The following is a 26,802-nucleotide window of genomic DNA, read 5'->3' as shown; positions in this document are numbered from 1 at the left end:
GCATGGGACAACTCCCCAATAGATCGACGAAAAATCTAGTAAACCAACATATACCCTCCCTGTTTAGCTCTGCTCTATAGTCTCCAGCCTGTGCACATGTACAATATGAGCAAAACAACTTAAACACATATGAATTACACAAGTTTTAGCTGTGGGCCCAATACCAGCAAACACACATGAAAAGTAGCCCTGTTCTGTATGCTAACATACACACACACACACACACACACACACACCCAATTGATGCAAACTTAATTAAATAAAATACCACTACATTTACTGCACTCCAGAACAGAAGCCAATCCTGCAAGAACTGCACAAGCAGAAAAATTAAAACTCAGCTTTTCACAAGCGCCAACATGCAGAAGAAAGCCAAAACATATGCAGCTCTAGAGAATATTACAAGAGCACAAACCAAGGAGCAGTGATGACTGGAAATGCCACAGCCATGCCAGTAACCTTTAAGAGGGCAGAAGGCTTTTTACTACTGATAGATTAAATTAAAAAGAATGGCCAGAGATTGAAAGCAACATTCAAAAGACCTTATGCGTAGGAAAAAAGTATAGAGCAGGTTTCGACTGTAGTTGATGGTCAGAACAATTTAATACCCTTAAATCTAGGGGACCAAAGCAATTTCTGCCTTCCCAGGCCCAAGTGAGGTAAAGCTTTCTTGTTTCAGGACTAGCTATCCTTGCCTGCAGAGTGCTGATTCCCACCAATGTACATTTAACCTGAGGAAGACTAGGATAAAAGAAGAGCCATTTGGTATGCAAATACTGCACAAACAATCCTCCAGTTTTAAACTAGCCTGAAGCATCCTTCCTCACTTGGTAGTCGCCAGGGACCTATCACATCTTGCTTCAGGATCATTTCAGTAATAAACTAGTCTGAATCTCACCCTCAGGGCTCGGAGTCCATACAGTACTCAGATTGGGGGGGTGGGGTAACAGAAAGAAACAAATAAGCATTGTGCATTTGTTCCCTAAGCCATCAAATTCAGAAGAAAGCCTGCTTCTTGTGGCAGACCACCAAGTGAACAAACGATTGTGGCAGAACACCACATCTGACAAAAGGCAGGAAGAGCTCCAAGGTCCATTGGCACAGCTATCTCCAGCATGCTGAAGCTATTTTAGTTTGCATTCCAATCCTCAGCTGCAGAAAAAGGAATTTCATCCCACCTGTGCCAACACAGTGATGAAGTTTCGGTTCAAGTGAACAGCTTCATAAAGAGCCAAAAGGATAGCCTCATTGGTTCTACAAAAAAAAGGTAAGAGAAAAAGATGGGCTGCAGTAAATGAGTGTAAAATAATGGGTCACTTCCCCCGCCCTTACTACCCAGCAATTTTGGATACCCAGACTGACAAACAAAGGCATATTTATATTAGAAAGCTGGGTCCCTCAAAAACCCACCCTCTCACACATAAACAAATCTCACTACAGCCAACCAAAGACAACCAACCTCTCTTACTACCAAGGAAGCATAACAAGCGAATAGAAAGAGAACCCACACATGTGACGCTGACACAAAACCCCACACATACACTAAGTAGAATAATAGAAGCATCGCCACCCCACACCACACACCATTCCTCCCTCCCCCTCTTTTCTTCCCAGTCTAATACTGCATGCAACACTAATGTTTCACAACAAATGTAACTGATCTGTAGAAAACACAACTTGAAAAAATGTATTTTTGTAATCTAAGAAATCTTTAATAAAAATTATTTTAAAAAGAAAAAAAAGCTGGGTCCTTGCAAGGTACCCCCCCCCCCCCGCCCAGGACTTCCAAACCCACTAGACACCTAGCAAAAATCTACACATACCCCATATGTATTGATAGAAGGCAACTTTTACTGTATACAAATGTAGTCGTCCACCCCAATTTATTGCAGCACTTAACATTTATTTATTGCACTTCACATATATAGCACCCTGCTCTAGTTATCCCCAGCCACAAATAAGAAGGAAGGAATATTAAGAACAAATGAAAGATCATAGCATCTACAACCAACTGGTCAACTTTAAGCACATAGGGTAGGTATGGCCCCAGAAGGTTGCAGGCATCAACAATGTTTTTGTTTGCTTGACTGTGGCAAAATTTCTGATGTGGTCATCAGTGTCAAATAATTTACTTGTATCTGCTCAAAAACATGGTTATCCAAATGCCATGTATGGTAACTCCTCCTTCCTATTTGCCCCCATTTCCATTCCAGTTTCAGTGCGTAAGAATAGAAATGTTATACCCTAACCATCTGACTAAAGCTTCTGCTAATTCACTCATGTACCAGACTGCCTGCTGCCATCTCTAGTACTGGCTGCTGAGCTAGAGTTAAATTTCTCTTGCCTTATATTTTTAAGTTAAATGTCAGCAATGGATAGCATTTTATACTCCTCAATCAAAGCAGCAAATTGCTATCTGCTGGGTGCACTTACTGAACGGAGATTTTCTCATCTGCATCAGCTATGAACATGCTGCCCACCTGTGGAAACAAGCAATATTGCACAGCATTAGCACCTATAGAAATTTTCCCTCAAGCTGAGCAGGCACACAATTCTTAAAGTAAAATGGACACTACATATTTTCAGGGGAATCAGAGTCATAGCCTAATGTAGCATATATAAGAAAGTCATTTTCATTTTCTTTTACAAGCATTGGACTGGGCCCCTGGCACAGCAAACACTGACAACACAAACAAACACACACACACACACACACACCCCTTACCATGTTGGTCAAGGCTGAGAAAAAACCACTCTGGTGTTCTTCTTCCTTGTCTTTATACTGCCTAAAAAAAGAGGACAGCAACAGATAGATCAAGCCATGATGCTGCCAACCTATGTGTGCAAGAAAGATTTGACTCAAATTCTTAACAGTATTTAAAGAAAAGAGGAATAGTCAGCTTTCGCCCACTTCCTATTTTCAAAGGGTGCCTTCCAACTCTACAATTCTATTATTCTAAGTAACTGATCCCACATCAGAGCTCATATGTGGACATTAGATGAGGTGAATAACAAAGGTGATCCACTCTACTCATTTCTATATGGTTAGATATTTGTTTATTTCAAAAGTCCTATAACCAAAATAGATTTTCTGTCAGAAGCAATACACAGCAATTCACTTAGCCTTCTATCAGTTGGGGGAGCAGAAGATGTTACAGACAGTTCACAAAAAGGTACAGCCAATGGCAATTAAAGGAAGAAGAAAGTAAATGCAATCCTGGCAGTTCCCCTGTGAAACCAAACCTCTACTACGCAAGGCCAAAAACAGATTTACTGATTGGAATGACAGCAGGAATACAACGTCTCAAAGATCTAGACATTTTCAGGCAGCCGAAGCAAGCAGCTGACAGGCACATCAGCAAGTTTTCTCAGAAGGGGATGTTAACTCCTTTTGCTGCTGTAAAAAAAAGATATGCCTTAACTTGACTTACCGGTTGTATTCTGATAAAGCCTGAGCAACTACAAGACCCATTCCCTGTAAAAACAGAGCAAGATGTTGAGTTCTACTCCCTACAGATTACAGCCGCACAGCAAGTGCAGAGCAGAGACAGAGCCCTTTGCCCCCCAAAAGCTTGTTCTCCAAATTACCCCCAATAATTTATAGCACTATATCCATATAAGCTACAGGGGTCAGGCTTCTGTCATTATCTGACAAGGTCATATCTGCATGTCCCTCTGCATGTAAAACTCATTTCAAGTAAGCCAGTCTTTTGTTGTGCTAAGAATATCAGATTAGAACTGGAAGGCCCAGGTTCAAATCACTATGCAACCTTGAAGCTCACTTGGGGGGCAACGGCACTCCCCTCCCCCCGGACTTAATTTATTTTACAGGTTGCTGAAGGTATAAAATTATGGTGGGAAGAGAGCTATGTATGCTGCCTTGACGGCTTTTGACAGTATCTCTAGAGAGCTGTTATGGGAAAAACTGGCAAAGTGGGGCATAGAAAAAAGGCTGTTGTGGCTATTGATTAAATTACATGAAGGGACGGCCGCTAGGGTGAGGTTAACACCTGAGGGCGATCTCACAAACTCAGTTCCAATAAACAAGGGGGTACGACAAGGGTGTATCCTTGCCCCCTATCTTTTTAACCTTTATATTAGTGACATGAGGACGCCCCTAGCTGAGGCCCAAACCTCCATTCATGCACCCAGGCTTGCAGACTATCGCTGCCCCTTATTATTGTACGCTGACGATGCGGTGATCCTCTCTTATTCTCGAATCGGTTTGAGGAGGGCCCTTAAGATTTTTGCATCATATTGCCAAACAAATTTACTTACTATTAACCATTCCAAATCTAAAGTCCTAATTTTTTCCAGGAGTCGTAAACTGTATAGATGGGAACTTGAGGGGAAGCCAATTGAACAAGTTTACAAATTTCAATATCTAGGAATTTACTTCCAGTATAATATGGGATGGAAAGCGCATATCACATATTTACAAAACAAGGTGAAAGCCCTTATCTACGCTCTACTATGCTTCTTCTTTACTGAGGGGGCTATGCATGTTCCATCCGCCTTAAAAGTTTATAGTGCAAAAGTGGTTGCAACTATGGCCTATGCGGTCCCTTTATGGGGCGCCTTTGTAAACCTCTTGCCTCTGGTGACATTGCAAAATCTTTTTCTAAGACGCCTTTTGAAACTACCCTCCTGTGTAAGCAACTCTGCCATTCGCTTAGAACTTAAGACCCCCTCCCTTGAGATTCTGATGTGGAGACATGCCTTTAATTATTGGCTGTCCCTTTGGCATAAATTGCCAAACTACCATCTTATTCAGTGCCTTTGGAGAGATGAATTCACCAGCCCATGGGCAACAAAAATCCATTCCAAACTGTTGTCTTATGGAATCTCTCCTTCCGATATACTTAATTTAGATCTAATTACAGCTAAAAAGGTCATCAAACAAAGACTGGAGGAGGTAGATTTACAACAAAATCTTACCACAGGTGGAGGTACATGTTCCCCGATATATCAGGGCATTACATCTATGTCCCAGATACCTCGATATCTGTCTACTTTATCGGCTGCGTCGCATAGATTCGCATTTGTTAGAGCCAGATTTAATGTGTTCCCCTCAAATGTGCTGAGCAATAGATTTTCTAATGGTAAAATCTCTGTTTTGTGCGCATGTGACAACAAATCGATAGAATCCCTTTATCATATCTTGTTTAATTGCCCCTTATACAATGTTCCCCGATCAAGGATCCTGAGTTCAATCATTCTGGAAATTGCTGCTAAACCACCTGAATTACATCTAGCTTATCTACTCCAGGACATTGACTCTTATAGAACTTTACAGGTTGCTAGATTCCTGATCTCAGTTCTGTCATATAAAAGACTTCATGGAATGCTGCATGACTATTAAAAATTCAGTAAACTCTATGCACCATCTTTATCTTCAAGGCCATAACACGGTACATTTAGAGATTATGCGTTGAAATATTTTAGTTGATATTTTAGATTGTAAAATGCTATTGATTTTATCTATTGATTTTTATCTATTGATTTGTTTTACCTTGTGGGTTTATAGCCGAATAAAGTATTATCTATCTATGCTGCCTTGGGTACTCTGGAAGAAAGGTATGAAAATAATGGAACTAAAATTCTGTATTACCGGTTCTATAGGTGGAGGCAAAAGCTATGTCCCCAAATTAGGACTATACCCTTTGGCATGAAAAACATGTGGAGGCTTCACATTGCTGCAGATCCCATTTTGTTTCTTCATTAAATATTTTATTGCATTACGTATATCATAGATTTATTCCTCTCTCACACATTGTGGAATACTACAGGGAACCAGGCAGAGGGCCTTCTCGGTAGTGGCGCCCTCCCTGTGGAACGCCCTCCCACCAGATGTCAAAGAGAACAACAACTACCAGACTTTTAGAAGACATCTGAAGGCAGCCCTGTTTAGGGAAGCTTTTAATGTTTGATGTATCATTGTATTTTAATATTCTTTTGGAAGCCGCCCAGAGTGGCTGGGGAAACCCAGCCAGATGGGCGGGGTATAAATAATAAATTATTATTATTATTATTATTATTATTACAGTCATGATCCACAGAAATCAGAGCTTCTGAAAATGTCTTGGGATTTAAAAAAAAATTAATTCAGTTCAGCTCCTTGTTGTATTCCTAGTCCTCTGGATAGCGTGCAATACTCACAGCACTTAATCCATCATACTCACATTGAGGGTGGCCTCATCATCTATGATGGACAGCTTCACTATATAAGGATTCACAGACTGTAGTGGGAAGAAGGAAAGTCATGGGTTATCATGGGTTAGCTTAGTGACTCAGCAAAGCCAACACAGCTTCATGCAAAGGTCTTGCCCGTCTTATGATGCCAGGGGACACACGTGCCTGTCAATTTAAACCACGAGACTCTAGGTCCACTCCTCCTTTCAGTGCAGTAGCCTCACATACAAATGAGAGCCCCCCCCCCCAAGATACTGAGAGTCATGGTCACATTTTACACATTAGCCTTCATTATTTCAATGGTTAGGGAAACAGTAAACAAGCCAATATATTCAATACTGTATCCATCTAGTGCCAGTGTCCATCAGTATAGCAGTTTTCTATGCTCCTGGTTGAACAGCGTTCTAAATAAAGAGCTACCCATGTCTCATACATACATACCCACCATGCAGCACTCATTATGGGGAGTGTCTAGCACAGACTGGTTCATATATGAGAGATAGACCAGCACAGACTGAAACATCTGGGACCAAAGGAATTGCAATCCCATTAACAACAACCTTATGCTCACAGCTTTGGTTTAGTTCAGTGATTATTATCAGTGCCTAAACGGAGCCAAATACTGGGAAGGGAAAAGCAACAATTCAAGAAAAATTGCCATTACAGGATGGTAACGCAAAATACAGAGAAGCATCTGTCATCTTAAGGACAGATAAATTCAGTGCACTATGAGCCTTTTGGAGGCAAGTACCTACTTTATCAGGGACGCAGGTGGCGCTGTGGGTTAAGCCACAGAGCCTAGGACTTGCCGATCAGAAGGTCGGCGGTTCGAATCCCCACGACGGGGTGAGCTCCTGTTGCTCGGTCCCTGCTCCTGCCAACCTAGCAGTTCGAAAGCACATCAAAGTGCAAGTAGATAAATAGGTACCGCTCCGGCGGGAAGGTAAACGGCGTTACCGTGCGCTGCTCTGGTTCACCAGAAGCAGCTTAGTCATGCTGGCCACATGACCCGGAAGCTGTACACCGGCTGCCTCGGCCAATAAAGCGAGATGAGCGCCGCAGCCCCAGAGTCGGCCACGACTGGACCTAATGGTCAGGGAACCCTTTACCTTTACCTACTTTATCAGACACAAGGACAGGAATTACCAAAAGCTAGCAGAGAGACAAGCTAAATTCAGCAGACTAAGGGAGGAATAGGTAAGACAGCTAGAACCAGAAAAAAGACGTCTGACAGTACACCCTATGCATATCCTCTCAGAAGAAAGTCTCAATGAATTCAACAACACTTGTTCCTACTAAGTGTGTATAGGAAAAGCTTTACCTACTTCATATCTGTGTGTTCTGACAGCTGATACAACACAGCAAGACTAAAAAAAATGGAATTTTCTTTACACATATGTACACACAAATTTAAATATGTTCAATCTTTTGTAAGCCACTCTGAGGGTCATTGACTGGAGGAAAAGCAACATCCAAGACCCCAAATAACTGACATCTTTCAGACCTTTTTGAAATCCTCGTGTATGAACCAAAGGCTTTCTTCACTCAGGAGCAGTTCAAAGGGCAGAAGTCAAGACACTGGGCATTTTGTGAAACGATTAAAAAATAATTATTATTGGCATCCTTGAAGTGAAGACCCTCCCCTTAAATATGACTGCCTTGGCACATTTCAAGTGTCTTTTCTTCAGCCATGCATAAAAGCAACTCAGAACCACCCTAGTAATGTCAGGATCACACCACCACTGAACCAGACACACAGTTTCCAATCTATGCACAACATTACAGATGTTCAGTTTAGTACAGTGGACACTCGGGTTGCAAACGTGATCCGTGCGGGAGGCACATTTGCAACCTGCAGTGATCGCAACCTGCAGCACCGTGTCTGCACACGTGTGGGTCGCAATTCAACGCTTCTGTGCATGCACGACCGCCGAAACCCAGAAGTAACCCATTCCGGTGAGCAACCTGAAGCCTCTGTAACCCGAGGTATGACTGTACTTTTACTTTAAAAATATAAATGATGTTTTCTCACAAGTAAAAGCGCTTAGCACCAGGGCAGCAGAAGGAAACACAATGCTATTCCTGTAGTCATGATGGTGCCATGAGTTAAGTACATTTTAAATGAGAAACTGCACATACTCAAGAGGATTTGGTTGTTATTTATCACGGTCAGTAGGGTTTCGGCTCTAATAGATCAAGAATGTAAGTGCTGAAGAGGGAGTGCACCTGCCTTCCTGGCTATGTGTGTTTTATTTTCTCTGTTGATTCTCTTCCTCCTCTTTTCCTGGATTTCTTGGTTGCAATACTTTGCAGTTTGGAAAAACTTAACTCTTGCCTAACTCCAACTCAGTCCCACATGAGTCATGTCTAATCCATGAGGAAAGGTAGAAAAGTGTTTTTAAAAGAAGAAAAAAGGGCTAATACAGACTGGTATCTTGTAACATAAACCCCAGAATAGCATAATGCCCCCAGCTCTGCATCACAAAAACACTTAAAATGGAGGGAGGGATGAGAACATTTCTCACAAATTTAAACTTAGGAAAGGGGGGAGAACAAAAGAAGAAGAAGAAGAGTTTGGATTTGATATCCCGCTTTATCACTACCCTAAGGAGTCTCAAAGCGGCTAACATTCTCCTTTCCCTTCCTCCCCCACAACAAACACTCTGTGAGGTGAGTGGGGCTGAGAGACTTCAGAGAAGTGTGACTGGCCCAAGGTCACCCAGCAGCTGCAGGTGGAGGAGCGGAGACGCGAACCCGGTTCCCCAGATTACGAGTCCACTGCTCTTAACCACTACACCACACTGGCTCTCCAAACAACAACACCCTAATCTGTGGAAAGTGTGCTTCCTGAATGTATATTCCAAACATGGCACTGCTATCTGCAGCAACAGATTAACAATATGCAGCTGAACCTGTTCACTTATTTGGTGTATAATCATTTAAAAAAACAACCTTTTCATCTCCCAGGGCAGAATTAATAAACAGAATAGCTTTGCCCCCAGGCCTCTGCACTTTCAGATCTTTTCTTTTACACAATCTTTACGACTGTTCAATGTACTCAAGGCCTTTGACCTTTCTACATAATTACCTTGATTAGATGAGGAGATAGCTTTGAAGACACTAAGATAAACAGAGCTTTGTTTCACCTAAAAGGGCTATTTGGTCCTGCACCATAATTTCCCATTACCACTTTGGGTGCAAGGGCCTGCCACAGCTAGGAGATCGTATCCGTGAGGTCTCTAATACCCCCAAGGCCTAAGCTTTCTACAAGAACAGTCAACACCTTGTTCCGCGTCTTCCTTTACTTATGGCAAAACACAGTTATTTTTTTGGAACGACTTTACCCAGTTCTCTGGTGAATCTTGGTTGTCCTTCAGTTCCACAGCTATGAATGTTAGTTAGGCTCTTGTACAGTTCTCAGCACACAATCATCCCATTCCTGACTTTAGAAATTCCTCTAAAAGAGAAAAGGCACTGCAAGGTTTCTGAAGTGATCTCCACAGGATATGGTATGAAGGGACAGATGGCTACTACCTTGCCCAAGCTAACCAACTTTGGGTCCGGTCACCGCTGTGTTTTTTTGTGATGGTCATGGATTTATAGGACTAGAAGTGGAACTTCAAGCACATTGCATTTTGTGCAGCTACAGAGTTAACCAGAACAGGGGCTCAGCCTCTCACCCCCAGTTCTCACCAGAAGCATTTGGCTAATTCCGCCACCTGGTGGTGCTTGTATTGCAGTAACTGCAGTGATTAAACGATATCACTATTTAGCTATCTTAAATCAACTTGGCATTTTTGTATGAGCTAGCATATTAACATTTTAAAACTGGCAACATGGGTTATTTTTTTTTTAAGGACATGAGCTTAAATACAGTGGTACCTCTAGTTACGAACTTAATTCGTTCCGGAGGTCTGTTCTTAACCTGAAACTGTTCTTAACTAGAGGCATGCTTTCGCTAATGGGGCCTCTTGCTGCCGCTGCGCCGCTGGCACACCATTTCCATTCTCATCCTGGGGCAAAGTTCTCAACTCGAGGTAACTCTTCCAGGTTAGTGGAGTTTGTAACCTGAAGCATTTGTAACCTGAGGCATTTGTAACTCGAGGTACCACTGTAATGTTAAAGGTTTACTCAGTTACATGCAGTGTACATATTGTTATCATGAAAATTTTAATCAGATTTCATAGATGTAGATAGTTTTAATACTATCAAGGTCTAATTATATTTTAATGATAGTATGTTAGTGATTGATTCTTCTTTTTTAGCAGTTCCTACTTTTTATCTGTAAAGTGCCTTGAGTCCCAACAATGAAAAAGGCAAGGTATAAATAAAAATATTATAATAGTAGTAATAATAATAAGATTCCAAACAATAAAAGTAACCAAACTGTCACAAATAAGGTTCAACAAAAAAGCAATTAGTTTTACTTCATATTAAATCACATGAGCAGGTAATTTCAAGATGGCTGTCACTTCACATTAGCTGACTGGATTTACTTGGTGCCTTCAGTATTGGTGCTTACTATTAAACCCCTGTACAGCTTAGGACCTGGGGACTAGCTTATGACTGCCTTCTTCAGAAGCCTTTTCCCATCTTTGGAATGTACCTGCCAGGAAGGTAAACTCTGCACATATTTTACATTACGTAAATACTTTTTTTTATTTCCCCAGACTTTTAAAACAGCATCTAGGAACATAGCTCAAGGAACATAGGAAGATGCCCATTGTCCCATGTAGCTCAGTTCTGTTTACACTGACTGGCAGTGGCTCACCAAAATTTTAGACAGGTGTCCTTCCAAGTGCTACCAGGAGATGCCAGGGATTGAACTTAAGGCCTTCTATAGCTATAACTGAATAAAAAGAGACTAATGGAAATTATGTAAGTGTATCAGTTTAACAAACGTGCTTTGTTCTGATTACCAAACCATAGTAAGGAGCTTCCATTCCCTCCTTTCCCCAATACACACCCTGCCAAATCTGGATTTTCTTATTGCTTGTAGGCAGGAGTGGGGAGCACAACATGAAACCAGGCTAAGGCTGCAAAGCCTACACCAGCTTATATGGGAGTCATGCATACATACAGACATGTATACAATTGTGGGATACTTAATTTTCTAAAACCTAACTGCCTATATGCACACATCTTCAACATTTCCCTCACTAGAATATCACGATTTATGAGATTCTGAAAGAAATCATGATCTAAAATTGACTGCCATTCTGATTACTATGCCTTAGACCAATTCTGATATCACACTGGAAAGCTTAAGTATGGTACCATGAGGTGTTAAAATTGTCAAACTATGGGTTTTGAACTAGTTATGGCCATGGTTCCACCTTCAGAAGCCACTGCAGTCAAGGACTGGAGGATTGGCTGTACAGAAGCAGCTTGCCTGTATAATTTTTAAAGTTCAAACCATGGCCTGGGTTCTGCATTATGGTTAGCGCTGCAAAACACAGTCTGGGTGGGGTTTGAAATGAGACCTTCCACAAAACAAGCTGAACAGACTTTGTTACAGCAGGGGTGGGTAACCTCCTGCCTGCAGACCAAGCCACAGCCACCTGCCCTATACCTGCCGTATATGGCGTCAAGCATGGGACAGTGAAAAATCTGGCTCCAAAAGGAGGTTTCAAACACCACCAATCAGTTGACCCACAGTGCCTGCAAACCCCTATGCAAAGTACTGAGCAAGATTGCCCTTTGAAAGGGACATTAAAGTCATAAGATTCCTGAGGGGAAAGTGACTGGCCGATGGGTGGCTCCAGCCACCTGTCAAACGTGGCCCATGAGGGCGGGGGAGAAAGCAATCTCAACCCCCACCTGCCCAATCAGATCCTGTTCTCCACCGCTGTTTCAGAGATCGCAAAAGGAGGATAATTTGATTCATGCCTAGTCTTAACATGCCATATCCAGATTATAGAGAAGTGTTTGTTTCATTCTATTATATTGTTTTTCACTTTAAACATACACGTATTTATAGAGATTTATATGTTCTGCCTTAGGATTCAACAGACAGCAGTACTTGTTTTTATGCTTCCAGAAAGCTTTATGCTTAGGTGTTGGAACTAGAGAGGAAATGAATCCATAGATTTAGAAAAGCCCTACCCACTGCTAAACTGCTGCAGTTCATGGAGTCACCTGGGAATAAAGAAAGCCACTGGAGGTAGTAATCAGGGCAATGGACTGAAATTCTATGCTGGTAGGAGCACTGTCTATAAATCAGATTAATGATTTTGCAAAAAAAAAAAATAAATAAATAAGGTGAACCTGGATAAGAAATAAAGACATCAGCAAATATTCTGCTAATCTTGAAGCATATTTAAAACCATGTTTTTGTAAGCAACACTAGAGGGTTTTTTTTTTTTTAATAGACAAGCATTAAAGTCATAAGCAACGAATACGCTCTCAATGCAATTAGATTTCCTTAACTTAATGGAACAATTTAGCAGCCCACGAGGCTCTGGGGGAAAAAAGAGTATGATCAGCAACAGTGTGATTGAAATGAAAAGACTCTCACAGCTTACATAAAAAACAGGAAAATCCCCCACACCCTCCAACAGAAGATTTGCAATGTTGGAGGCATGACACAAATACATGCAATTCTAATGTCTCTCCAGACTGACCAGAAAAAAATCTACTATTTTCTCAAATCATACTAACTGCTTTATACAGCACCACATACATATAAATTCTCTCAGCTGTAATGCAAAGCCAAGACAACCCCTAGGAGAAAAATTAAGCCTTATGCAAGCCTATTTTCCCCAGGAGGGACTTCCAAATGACTTTATCTGAAACAGACTACTCCAGTGACCCTCATCTAATAGCAGCAAAACAATAACCTTTTCTTTCTCTGAGGATATTTCCACTGACCTAAGTTTGCTTTTAGATTTGGGAATGCTATTAGCATTGTTTCTGTGTTTCTGACTGAAGTATGCACTAACATCCCAAAAGGACTACAGAAATATGAAACCACCTGATACATCTTGTTTCCACATCCAGAAATTATGGATTTCAGCATCTATTAGATAACAGTGAGATCAAATCCTGCAGACTAGGCAAAATGATAGAAGCCATAATAAAAATACTGTGCCTCATGCAAACTGGAGAAAATAACAAGTAATTGGAAAGCATCAGAAACACATGCGCACTATCCCCTCAAGGAACTGTGTGCTACGTAACATACCAGGTCATCCACTGATCACATGGCCATCAATTCTATCAAGGGTGTTAATAGTCCAACAGGCTACCCAGTTAGCTGCCAAATCATACACATTATGGGGTCTAAAAACCTAAACTAGAAACTCCCACTTTTTGAAGAAGGGTCAGAAGTTTGCAAACACCACAGTTGTTCCCATACTAAAAATATGTACTTTATAGAACAGCTTTCCTTGTACTTATAAGCAAAGAACTGTAGGATTATTTCTAAACACATACACAAAGTACACTGGAAACACAGAGATACTACTAAAATGGATACAGTACAAAACTTTTCATCTGGATGCAAGCAGGACACAATTTTTCAACATGCTCTAGCTCACATTCTAGCACACCAGGACAAGAGTCGATAATTCCACTCACTATCCTCACCTGGTGAGTGCAACAACTACCAGCTTTCCTCCCAACCTTGTAACTAGAGTGCAACTGTGCCGACAATCCCCACCTACCTCTCTTACTACAAGGTTGAGAGAAAGGCTGCTGCTTATTTCGTTGTATTTCTGAGGCACCTCAGGAGAAAAAGTCCCAGAACTCCACTCCAGCTTGAAACCCACAAGAGAGAGATTGCAGGGACTGTCCTGCAGCTATTCTGTTTCCCAGGAACAAAGAAGTTGGAGAAAACAAATGGGGCTCCTTTTCACAATGCACTTTCAAGGCACTTGGAGCATAGTGGGAATGCAGCACAATTGCAGAAACAATCTGCCACCCTAGGAGAGTGGAAATTGTTCCTGGCCGTGCATGATGCTTTCAAGGGCAGGAATCTGCCCCTTGGAGAAGGGACAGAGTCCTGGCAACCACCATTTTTTAATTGACAACTAAAGCCAAACAAACTTTGTAAACCCCTAGGCCAGGGGTGCCCAAACTTTTTTCTAAGAGGGCCAGATTTGATGAAGTGAACATGTGTGAGGGAGGGCTGACCAAAGTTGTAAAGTTGTTGAGCTTTTTTGGGGATCTTATCCCAGGAAATAAACTGCCACAGGGACTGGATTAAATTGACCGTCAGGCCGGATTTAATATCGCGAGATAGGCTTTGGGAAAAACTAAGCACCTCAAACTGTGTCTCATCCGCAGTTTATACGAAAACACTCGGGTCCGGGTTAGGTGTGACTGAAAGGGCCATTTATCCAAGGAAATCCAAACCTACTGTGGTGTTAAACAAGGCTGTGTCCTTGAGCCTACTTTATTCAACTTCTATATTAACTCCTTAGTAGGAAACATGGAGAAAGAAAATGCACACCCCCCTAAATTGGCTAGTACATCCTCCCGGTTCTCTTATATGTGGATGATGCAGTTCTAATTTCCTTCTCCTGTGTAGGCCTAAGAAAACTTCTAATATCTCTCACTGTCTATTGTAATGCCAAACAATTAACAATTAACTATAGCAAATCGAAAGTTATGGTGTTCTCTAAAAAAAGAATGAGACACAAATGGAGAATTGACAATCAACCTATTGAACAGGTATCATCTTTTAAATACCTGGGTTTAACCTTCCAGGAAAAGGGCCGGTGGCATTATCAGGTTAAAAATACTATTGTAAATGCCCAAAGATCTACCAAAGCTATTATAACGTTTTTCTACGGAAAAGGGGGCCAATATATTCCGGCAGCCTCCCAGGTCTTTGCTGCAAAAATATTAAAACAACTGACATATGGCTCTCAGATCTGCAGCTTCTTAAACCTTGCTCCCTTAGAATCATTCCAAACTAAGTTCTATCACTGCCTGCTAGGGATCCCTTCTTGTGTGTCTAACACAGCTGTCCACCTGGAGGATGGGCAATCCCTGTTGGCGCTCAGATATGGAATCTGAAGATCCATTATTGGTTAAAACTTATCTTTTCCCCTGTTGGGTTGGCACCCTTAACCCTACTGGATTCCTACCAATCCAAATGGAAAGCTACACTGCATGAAAAGCTAAGAGGCTTGGGGTTTTCCCCACAGGCCCTGATAGCTGTAGGTTATGAGAAAGCTAGAGCAATAATCCGCCAACGAATTTGGGATGTGGAACTGCAATGCCACGTGAGCGAGATGAATAAACACCCAGCAATAAAAGATAATGGGAGAGGATTTACCCCAGCAAATTATTTGTCAAAATTACAAACACCTAAATACAGACAGTCATTTACCCTCGCAAGATTCAACGTGCTGCCATCTGCCTTATTGCAGGACAGATTCGAGGGTAAACCATACTCGGAACGAGTCTGCCCCTGCAGCTTGATGGAGGTAGAAACTGTCTCTCCTGCCTTGTTACGCTGCCGTTTCTACAGGGATATAAGCTCAGTATTTATTACCCCTGCTATGCAAAAATCTCCAAATGATTCCGAACTTCAATGTCTAAAATCCCTGGTAGAGGACAAGGATCCTGAGATCACGTTAAGGGTGGCCAAATTCTGTGCAATTGTCATAAAACTTAGAGAACAAGCTGTGCTATCATAATGATTAAGGCCTTAAATGATAATTTTAGGTTATATGTTAATAACTAAGTTTTAATTTATATATTTTTAAACTGTTGCTATATCTGTATTGTCCCTGTTATACCTAATTGCAAATTCAAATGTATTCCTATTGTGTTTTATGACTTCCTTGATATTGTATGTGAGCTGGAACTGGTCTGTGACCAAAAAAATAAAATTCATTCAGACTTTGGACACGCGTGCCCTAGGGATATGGTACACGTTTTCCACATGAATTACTCACCTCATATTTTCTGTAGTTTACTAATAAGGCAAGCAGGACAACAGCTTCATAACCATGTTCCCTGCGACTGGGGAGACTGGAGAGGATCTAAAATCAAGAAAAGGAGTAACTTAGATTAACTACGGTTCTATGCTGCAAAGAACAAAGTGATTCTAGACACCTGAACTGAAAAGATGTAGATAAACAACAGGCAAACAGACCCAAAGTCTGTTTCCAAAATGAACCTATACAACTTTAAAAAGGCCATGACAACCCCCATTTGTATGGAGCAAATTGAAACGAACATTTTACCTTGAAGAGAATCAGCACATTTGAAGGGAATGAATAGCTGGGTACGGACTTAAGCTGACTGCACTAAAAAAAATTACTTGTCATAGCTTATTAGAGAATTAGGTTCACAGTGCCAAATTTATAAAATATCTGAATGAAATCTTCTAAAATGTATCCACTGACCAAAACAAAAACAGAAAGACTAAAGCAAGAGAGACATTAACATGCTACTTGGCATTCATCTTAAGTTTCCATTTAAGCAACATCACAGGAACTGTACTATTTATAGCTATGCAGTATGGAAAATTTAACTGCCCAGAGATTTGTTGGGGTTTTTTAGGGGGGGGGTGGAACTTACCTGTAAGATAGCTTCAAAGATGCTGTTAATCATCACATACTCCAGAATTGTGTTTTGACTGATGTTATCTGTCACCTGAATTGAGAATCAAAGGGCGGTTGTTGTTTTAAAGAAGCTTCTGGAAATGACAACACACTTAAAACATGCTCTTATCTACTACTACCCTTGCAAAATTACTGAACTGCACCCACCACTCCACAGTATTTTTGTTGTCTCCTGTTTCAAGAAGCAGTGCTCTCAATTACTGAAACTCTCCCATATTCTGTGTAATGAAGCCCATTCTTTGTGGGTTCTAGGCATATGTACTAGGGCTACAGTGAGGTTACTGATTTTGGTATACACTTTAATGATTTTACTTAGTACAATATTAATGCTATCTTATCACTTATATAATTTCCCCTGAACCATTTTGTTCTGGGCTATCTTCTATCCTTATGGGTGCTTTCTAAATATTGCTAGTAATAAAATCAGTATTTCCAACACCAGAAGATTCATCACAATGCTTCTTGCTACATTCCTACCATTGAGCTCTGGATAAAGGGAAGCTGAAAATCTCTGTTAGAAAATAGGACTTAGGCTGGAGACTCTTGAAACTTAACACTTTACTTGGCAGAGCTTTAGGGATGTGCTTGAGGTACAGAAGCTCACATACTTGCATTAATTATGGGTTGGCCTACCTCTCACCCTGCCCTCAGGGTGATTTTCCTTATTATTAGCTATTGGGAAAAGTTGTAGGATAGGATAGACAAGATAGACATTTGTAAAGAAAGAAAAACAATACAAACTTGCAACAAAAAAGAAACCAATTTCTCACAGGTAGATATCAGCAACAAAACTCTCTGTAAATTAGTAAATCTTCCCTAAAATAATTAAGGGTATCAAACTTCCCTCCATGAGATGCATACGCTGAACAATCTTAAAACAGGGTCTACACATAAGAGTACATCCCTGCCTGTGACAGGAAAAGAGGCTTCACATTAAATGTACTAACTCAATACTTATATCCAAGACTGTAATTTAGACAGCAGTCATCTCTATAACAGGAATACTGATCAGCTGGAATTGAAAGTTCCTCTGCCTTAGAAATTAAGAATTCCTTGCTAATTCACAAATAACAATTTCCAAGTTTTGAAAGTGCATGCTTTTTATAGTTGACTCTCTATTGTCTATTACTTACAGTCACCAAACAGAGTAATAGCTTCAGGCACAAATTCTTGAGACTTTCAGAGCCTTCTGCACATAGCAGAGCATCCAGACTCTCCATCAGATTCTAGAGGGGGAAAAGTTACTATGAACCACAGCATATCCATTACTTCTCACAACCCCCACACGGACGCTGTACCCGATACAGTACTAGGAACATAGGACGCTGCTTTAGCCTGAGTGAGACTACAGGCCCATCTAGCTCAGTCTTGTCTACACCAAGGGTTGTCAACCTGGCCCCTACTGCCCACTAGTGGGCATTTCAGGATTCTAGGAGAGCGGTAGGGGGTTCTACGGCACAAGCTGAAACCTCCTTCCATCGAGCACTGGTGGGCAGTAAGGAAATTTTAACATCAAGAAAGATGCATTAGTGAGCAGTAGGTATAAAAAGGTTGACTACCCCTGGTCTACGCTGACTAGCAATGGCTCTCCAGGACTTCAGGCAGGGAACATTCCTAGCCCTACCTGGATATGTCAGGGATTGAATTTAGGACCTTCTGCATGCAAGGCAGATGCTCTGCCACTGAGCTATGGCCCTTCCCCACAGAGTTTAATCATGATCCTTGATGGGAAGGATCTATGTTAGTAAAATACTAGGTCAAGAATGAGGAACCTTTGGCTCTCTGAATATGGTTGACTTCAAATGCCCATCAGCCTCAGCCAGCATGGCTAAGGTAAGAGGTGATGGAAGTTGCAGTCCAACATCTGGAGGACCACAGGTTCTCCATCTCTGGTCTAAATGAAGCTGTCTTGCATACATACTATTATGTCTGGTCCCCTCTGTAATGGCTTTACAAAAGCTAATAAAAGCTTTCCATTTAAAGAATGTTCTTTCTTTGTAGACTGCACTTTTACTATATTTGTTTTCATCTGATACTTTGGAATAACTTCTACTCTGCCGCTGGTCTTGGTGTTTTAAAATTCTTAACTTTTCGTAACTTATATTTTATTTTGCTAAATCGTATTTTGATTTTGTTGTTAGCTGCCTAGCGTTTTTCATGGGGGGATTTGTATACAAATGTCTTTAATAAATAAATCTGTTTAATTACTTTCATCTCTAGAAGGTATTCTCTAAAAGGTATTCTTTCCCATCATCTAAAACATAAATATTACCAAGTATATATTTCCCAAGGGAGATAACCACAACAAATTAAAGCAACAGTTCTGCCTAAAACTGTGCTTCATCAAATCAAAACCACAGTGTGGATTGTGACACACAATTTTGTTCCCTCAGAATCTCAGCTGATTTCACAAAAGGAAATAAAAATGTACGCCCAGATGGATGCACAGAGTAGCCTGAGAGTGAAGTGCCAGTGCTTGCACGAAGTATCCTTGAGTGGGGCTTCCTTGCACTGATCTGATTATGCTGTAATTCTCAAGCAAGGTGCTATTATACTGTAATTAGCCTTGCTTCCTTATGGAGCTAATTCCCCACACACAAAAGAAAACCCAGCTGTGATACATTTAGTTATGAAGCATTTTAAAGGATTTCTATTTTTGCCCTCTAGTTGCAAATCACAGCCTCATTATAGATATTTATACAGTGTCTAAAAGTCAACACATCAATTCTGCAAAAAGCACTATATGCCATTGTTTCTTCTCTGTTACCAGTACTCAAAAGGACAAAGAAAGCTAGCAGAAATATAAGCAACACATGAGGTTGCATGCAGATATCAACTATATTTGACATGAGACTGTCCATACCTTGGACAAGACCTTTTAATACTATGGGAGACACTGTAACCAATATATTTAACAATGGATTAACATGTCTCTTCCACAAGCACACCATTGCCTCTTATTGCAGTCTCCCTAACCCTCACCTGCAGCACTTTCTTTTATTGCACTCTAGCTAGCCCTCACCTTCATACACAGTTCAGCCTTGTCAAAACCCATTAACATGTTGATGATGTCAAAGCCAGATGTGGATTTGTTCTTCTGATGAACTCCACGGATCAGTGCACACAGCGTCTGTGTCGGAAAGAGAAAAACACTAGAACTGTGAGAAAGCTTTCAGTGCACCAAGAGCCTATTATTATATGCCCTAGACCCTTACAGCTGTATTTTGGGAAGATGTTTACTTTGATTTAGTAAACACAGCAGATTCATATTACATAGTCTTCACTCTCTTCCATGTCCATGCAGGCTGCATTTTTAGTATGCTTGCCTGTTTTGGAACTTGAAATATGCTTACATAGATTCAGTCTCAATTACTCTCCTGACTGCCAACAAAGTAGCAAAGAAGAGAAACCATTTTATTATTATATAAATGCTAACAGAGGGGATTTTTGGTCTAGCACACTGAACTGACATGTATCTTAGTCAATCTTAATGGGAAGTGGACTCTTTCCTTCATCAACACTGATACAACTGTCATTAGCTGCCTGTTCCTGGGTTTAGCTCCACTGGAGACACAAAATGTACAGTACAGCACCTGTAATGCATTGACCACTCTGATAGGATGTTCTTCTCCCAAAGCCCGGATGCAGCGCTGGAACAAACAGTTAATATTATCTTTTATCTTCATCAGCTCTTCGCCATCTAGAGACTCCAGCTTCCCTTCCAGGTACTCCAAGTTCACCTGTCAAGACAAAGGGAAAAGGGAAAAGCCAATTCATGGAGTCACTAAGGACATGGCTAAAGGTGGAAAATTGCTACATAGATGAGTAAACATGAAGAGATGATTAGAAGACAGTGGATGTTTTTGATCTTTGCTATATTACCTTCATGAGGAAGAGCTCCTCCCAAAACCGAGGACTGCATTTACTGGGATCCTCTGTCTGAAAGAGAACGTAATTCCTGTTACAATGGCCACTGTGGATACAAAATATGGATGTCCTTATAGCAATATTATAACCAGGAAAACAGGAAACAGCATGCAGAAATGGGCCCTGAGACACACCATATATTCTTCCGCAGTTTATCAATGGTAGAGCCTGCAGAGGTAATTCTAAATGAGGAAATCTCCTGCTGTACAGATATACTCACCTCAAAGCAGCAAAGTAAAAGCATACCCAGAGGCAGGATTCACTGCATTCCCCTTCTCATTCTTAATACTAGATACTACTAATACTAAACTAAGAGAGGAAACCAGAGATAATGCAATAAGGCACAGCTCCAGGGCAACCTGCCTTACACTTCCCAATGGGACTACTTCAGCATAGTAAAATGTATCCTGCAGCTGAACAAAATGCCACAATGAGGAGAGCAAAGTCCAATCCTTACCGTAAAGATCTCATCATACATTAGCACAACCTTCTCTTTCAAGGGTTTCTTACTAGCTGAAGATTTCCGGAGCAATCCGCCTTTCTTCTCAGCTTGCGCCATGGCTTACAATCTATGGATAGAGAGACATGCCACATTTCAGAGAAGCTCTCTCACGATTAATTTCCACAGCATTCACACATTTCCAGGTTATGCTCTGCTTTTAAAAAAATTTAGAGCTTACAAGGCACTTTATAGCTATTAACTACATTACAACCATCTTAATTTCCTCTGGGCTGCTTCACACATATTTTTTCTACATAGGAGAAAAAGTACAAAAAATAAGTTTAATAAAATGGAAGTGTACATTTGTCCAAATGTGCATAATACAAAATAGATTTGCACATGGTTTTTTTATATGCAATGGTTTTCTTCTTATACCTGCTGCAGGAATCATTTCACATCAGGTATTCTGGACAGAAAGCGAAAGTGTGGAGAATGGAAGATTACAGATTCATTTAAAAATGTGAGGAACTGGAGAGAAAGTCTTGTCAAAAGTAATCCAACAAATATCTGGCTAAGTCAGAGTCCCAAACAGGAAACCCCAAGCAGGAAGTATAAATTTAGCACCTAAGAAAGTAGAAATTGGTCTACTGAGCACTATAGTTGTATCAGAAGTCCTGCTAAATTAGGAATCCTGCAACACAACTTCACACCAATCTTATACACACAAAAATCTGTACCTGTTAATATAAAAATGCAGTGCACACAAGCCACAGATACACATTTAGAAATATATTATGTAGATACATGCTCCAGGCAGTTAGCATTGACTGAAATTCTAAACATGTACAAATGATGATAAGCACACCTTTGTTTAACATAGGAATTGGCCCAAAGGAATATTTTCTATTCAACAACTATTCTCTACCATTATTGAAAAGTTTGCTTTCCTCTTGTGAGCAAGAAGTCACAAAGAAAGTGTCACACTGCCCTACAATCCCATAGCCTACATACACATTGCAAAAGTCTCCTTTCCTGGGGTAAACTACCAGCCCTCACCCCAATACTAGGATTACTGGATTTAAAGCAACTAGCATCTGTGCTGACATAGACTTATAGAGGTAAAGCAGAAGCTGGGGCATATGGCAGTTCCATTTAGGCACAATAAATAATGCACAGAGCAGCACAAACATGGTAGCACATCTGCAACGCCTAAAGAGCTCCTCATTTCAACTGCTTACAATAGAGAGAAAATACCACAACTTTCTCCTTCATGAGCATTTCCAGTGACTGACATATATTAGCTTCAGCCTACCACACAGAGATTTATCTTCTGCAAACATCAGGCATATGAAGCAGGTCATATAGCAGGACATTTCTTCCACACATTTGTCTGGTCTAAAGGGGCAGGTGCAGAAACATGCACCATTGTTACCTTTGGAACACAATGCCAATCTCTAGCAGGTAGTGCAATGCACTACTGGCATCACCTTCTTGTAATTTTCTGTGTTGTATTCAATTAACTTTTATTCCGAGTAGATGCATTGAAGTTAATGGACCTAAGTTAGCCATGGTCACTAATTTCAAGGGGTCTACTCTGAATACAAGTTGGTTGAATACGACCCAGAAAGTTGTAGGAAGGCGCTACCAGTAGCACAACATTGTGTTTGTCAGACTCAAAGATTTTTGCGACAAAAATCATAAAGTCGGAGCAAGATCAATAGGACACACTTATGTCCATATACTCCAAGTAGTCTACCGGGAATACAACTAATCACACCATGTCACCACTACTAAAACAACAAGCCATACTTCTGGTTCAAAGTTATTTCATGTGGTTAAAGAACATCCTTGTACACCTAGTCAGGAATAACAGATTTCAGTTCTTGTGTTGGGTGCCCAGGAAAGCAAAATATTCTACATCCCTTTGTAAAGTGAGAGCAAAGAAGCTACAGACAGGTAACACAATCATGCAGATAAGTTCACACTTTCAACAAGGCTAGAACTGGGACACAGGCTGTCCTAAACTAGACAGAGTACACATGCATATGGGAATTTGCTAGAGGCAACAATTAAGACTGTCTCTTCTCTCTTATAGCTGCCTACGTTAGAGAATCCAAAGTAACATGTGGAAAGCTGTTAACAAAAAGTACAAATACCCTCTCATTCTAAAACTTCAAGGGCTTTTTTGGTCTCGTGATCTACAGAAATCACTGGTACAGACCTTCATTCTTCTTCAGTTTTAGAAAAGTAGCTGCTTATTTCAACAAGCTATTACCATGTTTCCAAACAAACACAGCATCATAATTCTAGCACACTGAAATGCATCCCCAAAGTCTTCAACATCTGAGGGTCCACCAAGGGGCTGAGCAAGAGAGATCAATAGGTGGAATTGGTTATAGCATTCCTCCAGCATCCCAATGCAGAGCAACTTTTTTAAAAGCTTGACCGGGTAGTATGCAATACCCAAGGGTGGGACAGGGCAGGGAGAATTATAGTCAGACAGATTCCGATTTTCAAATAATGCCCTAAGTGCTACCAACAAACAGGAGAAGGATATTGTTATGCCCTGGTTGTGAACCTCTCCAACTTCTCTCTCTAGTCACCGTTGACAGCCAGAGACCAGACCCAAAGTAATGTCTGCCACCACAGACTGAAACCCACTGAAGCAATGCCAGAGTACGCAGCTGCTGTGTTCCTGCATCACCACCCCTCTGCTTTCTCCAGCCCCTTCGGCCTGCTGTAACAGGCAGAGAAGAAAAGAGGCAACAGAGCAACAGGGCATGACACAGAGCAGCTACATACACAGCTGCTGCCAGATACATTAATTTCTCCTTATCTCATATTATGCAGAAAGACTAAAAAAGAAGAAGCGAGATTAAACATTGACTTTTGCAGAGATGACATTAAAATCAGGAAATACTCTATGGCACCATACAATTATATGGTGAAACTGAAATATTTCTAGAAATAGAATTTTCTGTTCTAAACATAATATTTTACAGTGCAATGTTTCCCTGTCATAACTTGCAGTCTCATCCCATGACTGAAACTACGTAAGAAGAACTCTGCTGAGCTTATCTTGTCCACCATTCTGGTCTCAGTAGCCAACCAGATGCCAAAGGGAAGCCCCTAGGCAAGGCATGCCTGCAACAGCACTCTCCCATTCCCGGCAAATGATATTCAGAGGCAAGCTCATTTCTTTCTACTGCCAGAGTTTAAAACTGATCTACAAGGGAACAAAATTAAGCCCACAATAACCTCAGAATGGCCTCAGTGCCTATAAATTAAGCCTCTTGCGACCCCACATCCAGGAATACATTTGCACACCTAGAACTAATTGGAACTAAGGAAACCACTTGTGTGTAAGCAATATAGACTCCAACTGCCTCATATTAAGTTGCAAACACACTCCACAGCCAGTGGGGGGTAACATTATTTTATTATCCTGAAACCTACAGCTGAAGTAATGAAGTAGCCACTTTTGAATTTCAAACTTCTTATCCCGAGAAAGCAAAGCATCTTACCGAAGTTAGTTACAGGTGTGATACAAGTACCTTCCTTAGAATCAGCACTTACAATTTTGATCTTCTTTTGTACAGCTCAGTGTCTAAGAAGTCCCCATGTGAAGCAGCTACTACTTCTGTAATACAAAGAGAAAGGGAGAAAAGAATACAATAAGATCAAGTTTGCAATGCAAGAACCCCTGCTGTCCTGCCATGTTCCAACTCTCAGGTTAAAACCTGCCTGACAATGACTTGATTCACTGCCCAGCAACTTTAGCTCACGTGTTTCAGATCCCTCCACCACAAAAACACCCAACCGACTGATCTTACTAACACAGAGAGGGAAAATACAGAAGCAAAATGAGAAAGGAGAAGAATTAGAGAAGGAAAAATAAAATAGACACTGCTGGCATAACCAACCACAACTACTTCTAGAGAACGGCAGACAAACAGACGGTAACCCATTACGAGTTAGACATATCAGTCACAAATATGCAGTTTTATTTATGATATTTAGAAGCATAATATAAGATGTCCCTCTACATCAGAGCCTCTGAACAGCTTACAAAGGATTCCCAAGAATCCACCCCTTATAGCAGGGGTGGGAAGAGTGTAGACTGGAATCTACTGATAGATCTCTAGACAATTTGCAATAAATCAGCAAGCATTCCTGACTCCCAGTTGTTTAAAAATAGCAACAAGATGACTTTTCACACCTAAATTAGGCTGCAGAAATGAAGAACGCTAACCGGGAATGCACTTTTCGGTGAAAGGGTTGTGAGCATAATTCAGTTATGGTACTGAAAACCAATTCCTGGGCTCAGAATGTACTCAGAGGCACCCTCTTCTTTAATTATAACTGTATGTCTTTTGCTCCTGGCTCTGGTTAATAGATATTGGGACTCTAATAAAGAACAAAGAATATTTGCCAAGTCTGTAGTCTGTCTACTCTTTCCTGATAGAGCCAATTCTGCTTCGTACTTGTGGCAAAAGTGTGCCAGGGACTTTCAGACCATTCTCCAGGCCAATCAATCTCAATTATAATAAACTAACCATCAACACTGGGACACAAACCTCTAATCAAATTTTGCTATTGGAATGTGAGCTGGTGGGCAATGTTACCTCTTGAACTAGAGAGGTATGGGTCCAAATTCCTACTTAGGCATGAATGCAGATTGTCTTTTAAGTTAACTGTGCTCTTACAGCTTCAGCTCCCCTTCATTATGTACAAATGTTAATTATTTAAACAAAGCTTCAATGAGAAGTTGTTACAGAAATAAAAACCATGAGGAAATCTTCTAATCTGTGTCAGAGTTACCACAAAATGTAAACCATGGAATCTGTTACCTTTGAATAAATGCTAATACACTTTCAAAGCACAGTGTTGGGATTATGTGAACAGATACTCATTATGATGGGATATAAGGGGTTGCATCGAGTGGAGGCACAAGATGATGATGAAATTACTAATAGTGAAATCAAGTGGGGAATGCCAGGAAAAGTAACAAGAACACAGAGAAATATGAGAGAAGAATTAGATCATTCAAGGGAACTCCAAGGGTTGCAGATATAAAACAATTTAAAAACAAAAACCGCCAATAAGGGCAGAAAATTCTCAGTAACCACAGAATATTGTTTGTGAAAAGGAGGGCAGAAATGGTGTGTGTGTAGAAAGGGAATGGCCTGCTGGAGGAGGGAAGCCATAGTTACCTAGCTGTAACCCCATGTGCATTTTCCTATTTCCCTTATGGCTACTTTCATGCATAAAGAAAAGGGTCATCATGAATACCACATCAACTGTGGTTTTAAGTTCTGCAGCTTCTCTTTTACTTCAAAGCATTTGCTTTATGAAATGGGGAAATGCATAAGGTATTTTATAAGTCATTTTTAAAACATATGCCTTGCTGTTAAGCAAGTGTTCACCATTTCAATTTTAGGTTCCCTCACTTGGTTATGTGTGACCCAAAAAAACTATAGACCAAAGAAATCAAAAGACAGGTATATTTTAAAATGAATACAAGTGGCACATGCAGATTGCAATATTTCTGAGAAGTTGTTTGATTTTATTAACATGTGCAAGCACACTTGGAGCAGCTTCAGACATTGCAAAACCCCAACACGGAGCTACTTCTGTGTGGGAGTTAACAAATACATAGAT

At 40.7% G+C, this 26,802-nt stretch overlaps 1 protein-coding gene and 1 long non-coding RNA gene across 5 annotated transcripts in view; one reads left to right on the top strand and one right to left on the bottom strand.

The window, feature by feature from the left end:
- ARMH3 (armadillo like helical domain containing 3) overlaps positions 1-26,802 on the bottom strand; it is a 127,021-nt gene that overhangs the window by 98,343 nt on the left and 1,876 nt on the right. For 2 of the 4 annotated variants that reach the window (XM_081007069.1, XM_081007067.1), the window contains exons 2-13: positions 21,157-21,268; positions 20,655-20,711; positions 20,366-20,512; positions 19,795-19,902; positions 17,906-17,998; positions 16,729-16,803; positions 16,101-16,187; positions 6,183-6,239; positions 3,432-3,475; positions 2,726-2,786; positions 2,434-2,480; positions 1,179-1,254 (exon numbers count right to left, since the gene is read on the bottom strand). In XM_081007069.1, coding sequence (XP_080863195.1) covers positions 1,179-1,254; positions 2,434-2,480; positions 2,726-2,786; positions 3,432-3,475; positions 6,183-6,239; positions 16,101-16,187; positions 16,729-16,803; positions 17,906-17,998; positions 19,795-19,902; positions 20,366-20,512; positions 20,655-20,711; positions 21,157-21,258 — 954 coding nt within the window. In that variant the 5' untranslated portion in view covers positions 21,259-21,268. Of the gene's footprint in view, positions 1-1,178; positions 1,255-2,433; positions 2,481-2,725; positions 2,787-3,431; positions 3,476-6,182; positions 6,240-16,100; positions 16,188-16,728; positions 16,804-17,905; positions 17,999-19,794; positions 19,903-20,365; positions 20,513-20,654; positions 20,712-21,156; positions 21,269-24,665; positions 24,782-26,802 lie in introns of those variants that run through there. The other 2 variants (XM_081007066.1, XM_081007068.1) reach the window with 2 other exon arrangements.
- LOC308477960 lies at positions 1,140-25,576 on the top strand. The gene is made up of 3 exons (XR_013986769.1): positions 1,140-1,267; positions 21,586-21,661; positions 24,741-25,576. It is a non-coding gene; the product is annotated as an uncharacterized lncRNA (long non-coding RNA).

The sequence above is a fragment of the Podarcis pityusensis genome (assembly GCF_964106645.2).
Source record: "Podarcis pityusensis genome assembly, chromosome: 5".
Lineage (NCBI taxonomy): Eukaryota > Metazoa > Chordata > Lepidosauria > Squamata > Lacertidae > Podarcis > Podarcis pityusensis.
The sequence above is the reverse complement of the archived record's forward strand: the minus strand, read 5'-3'. Positions and strand labels throughout refer to the sequence as shown.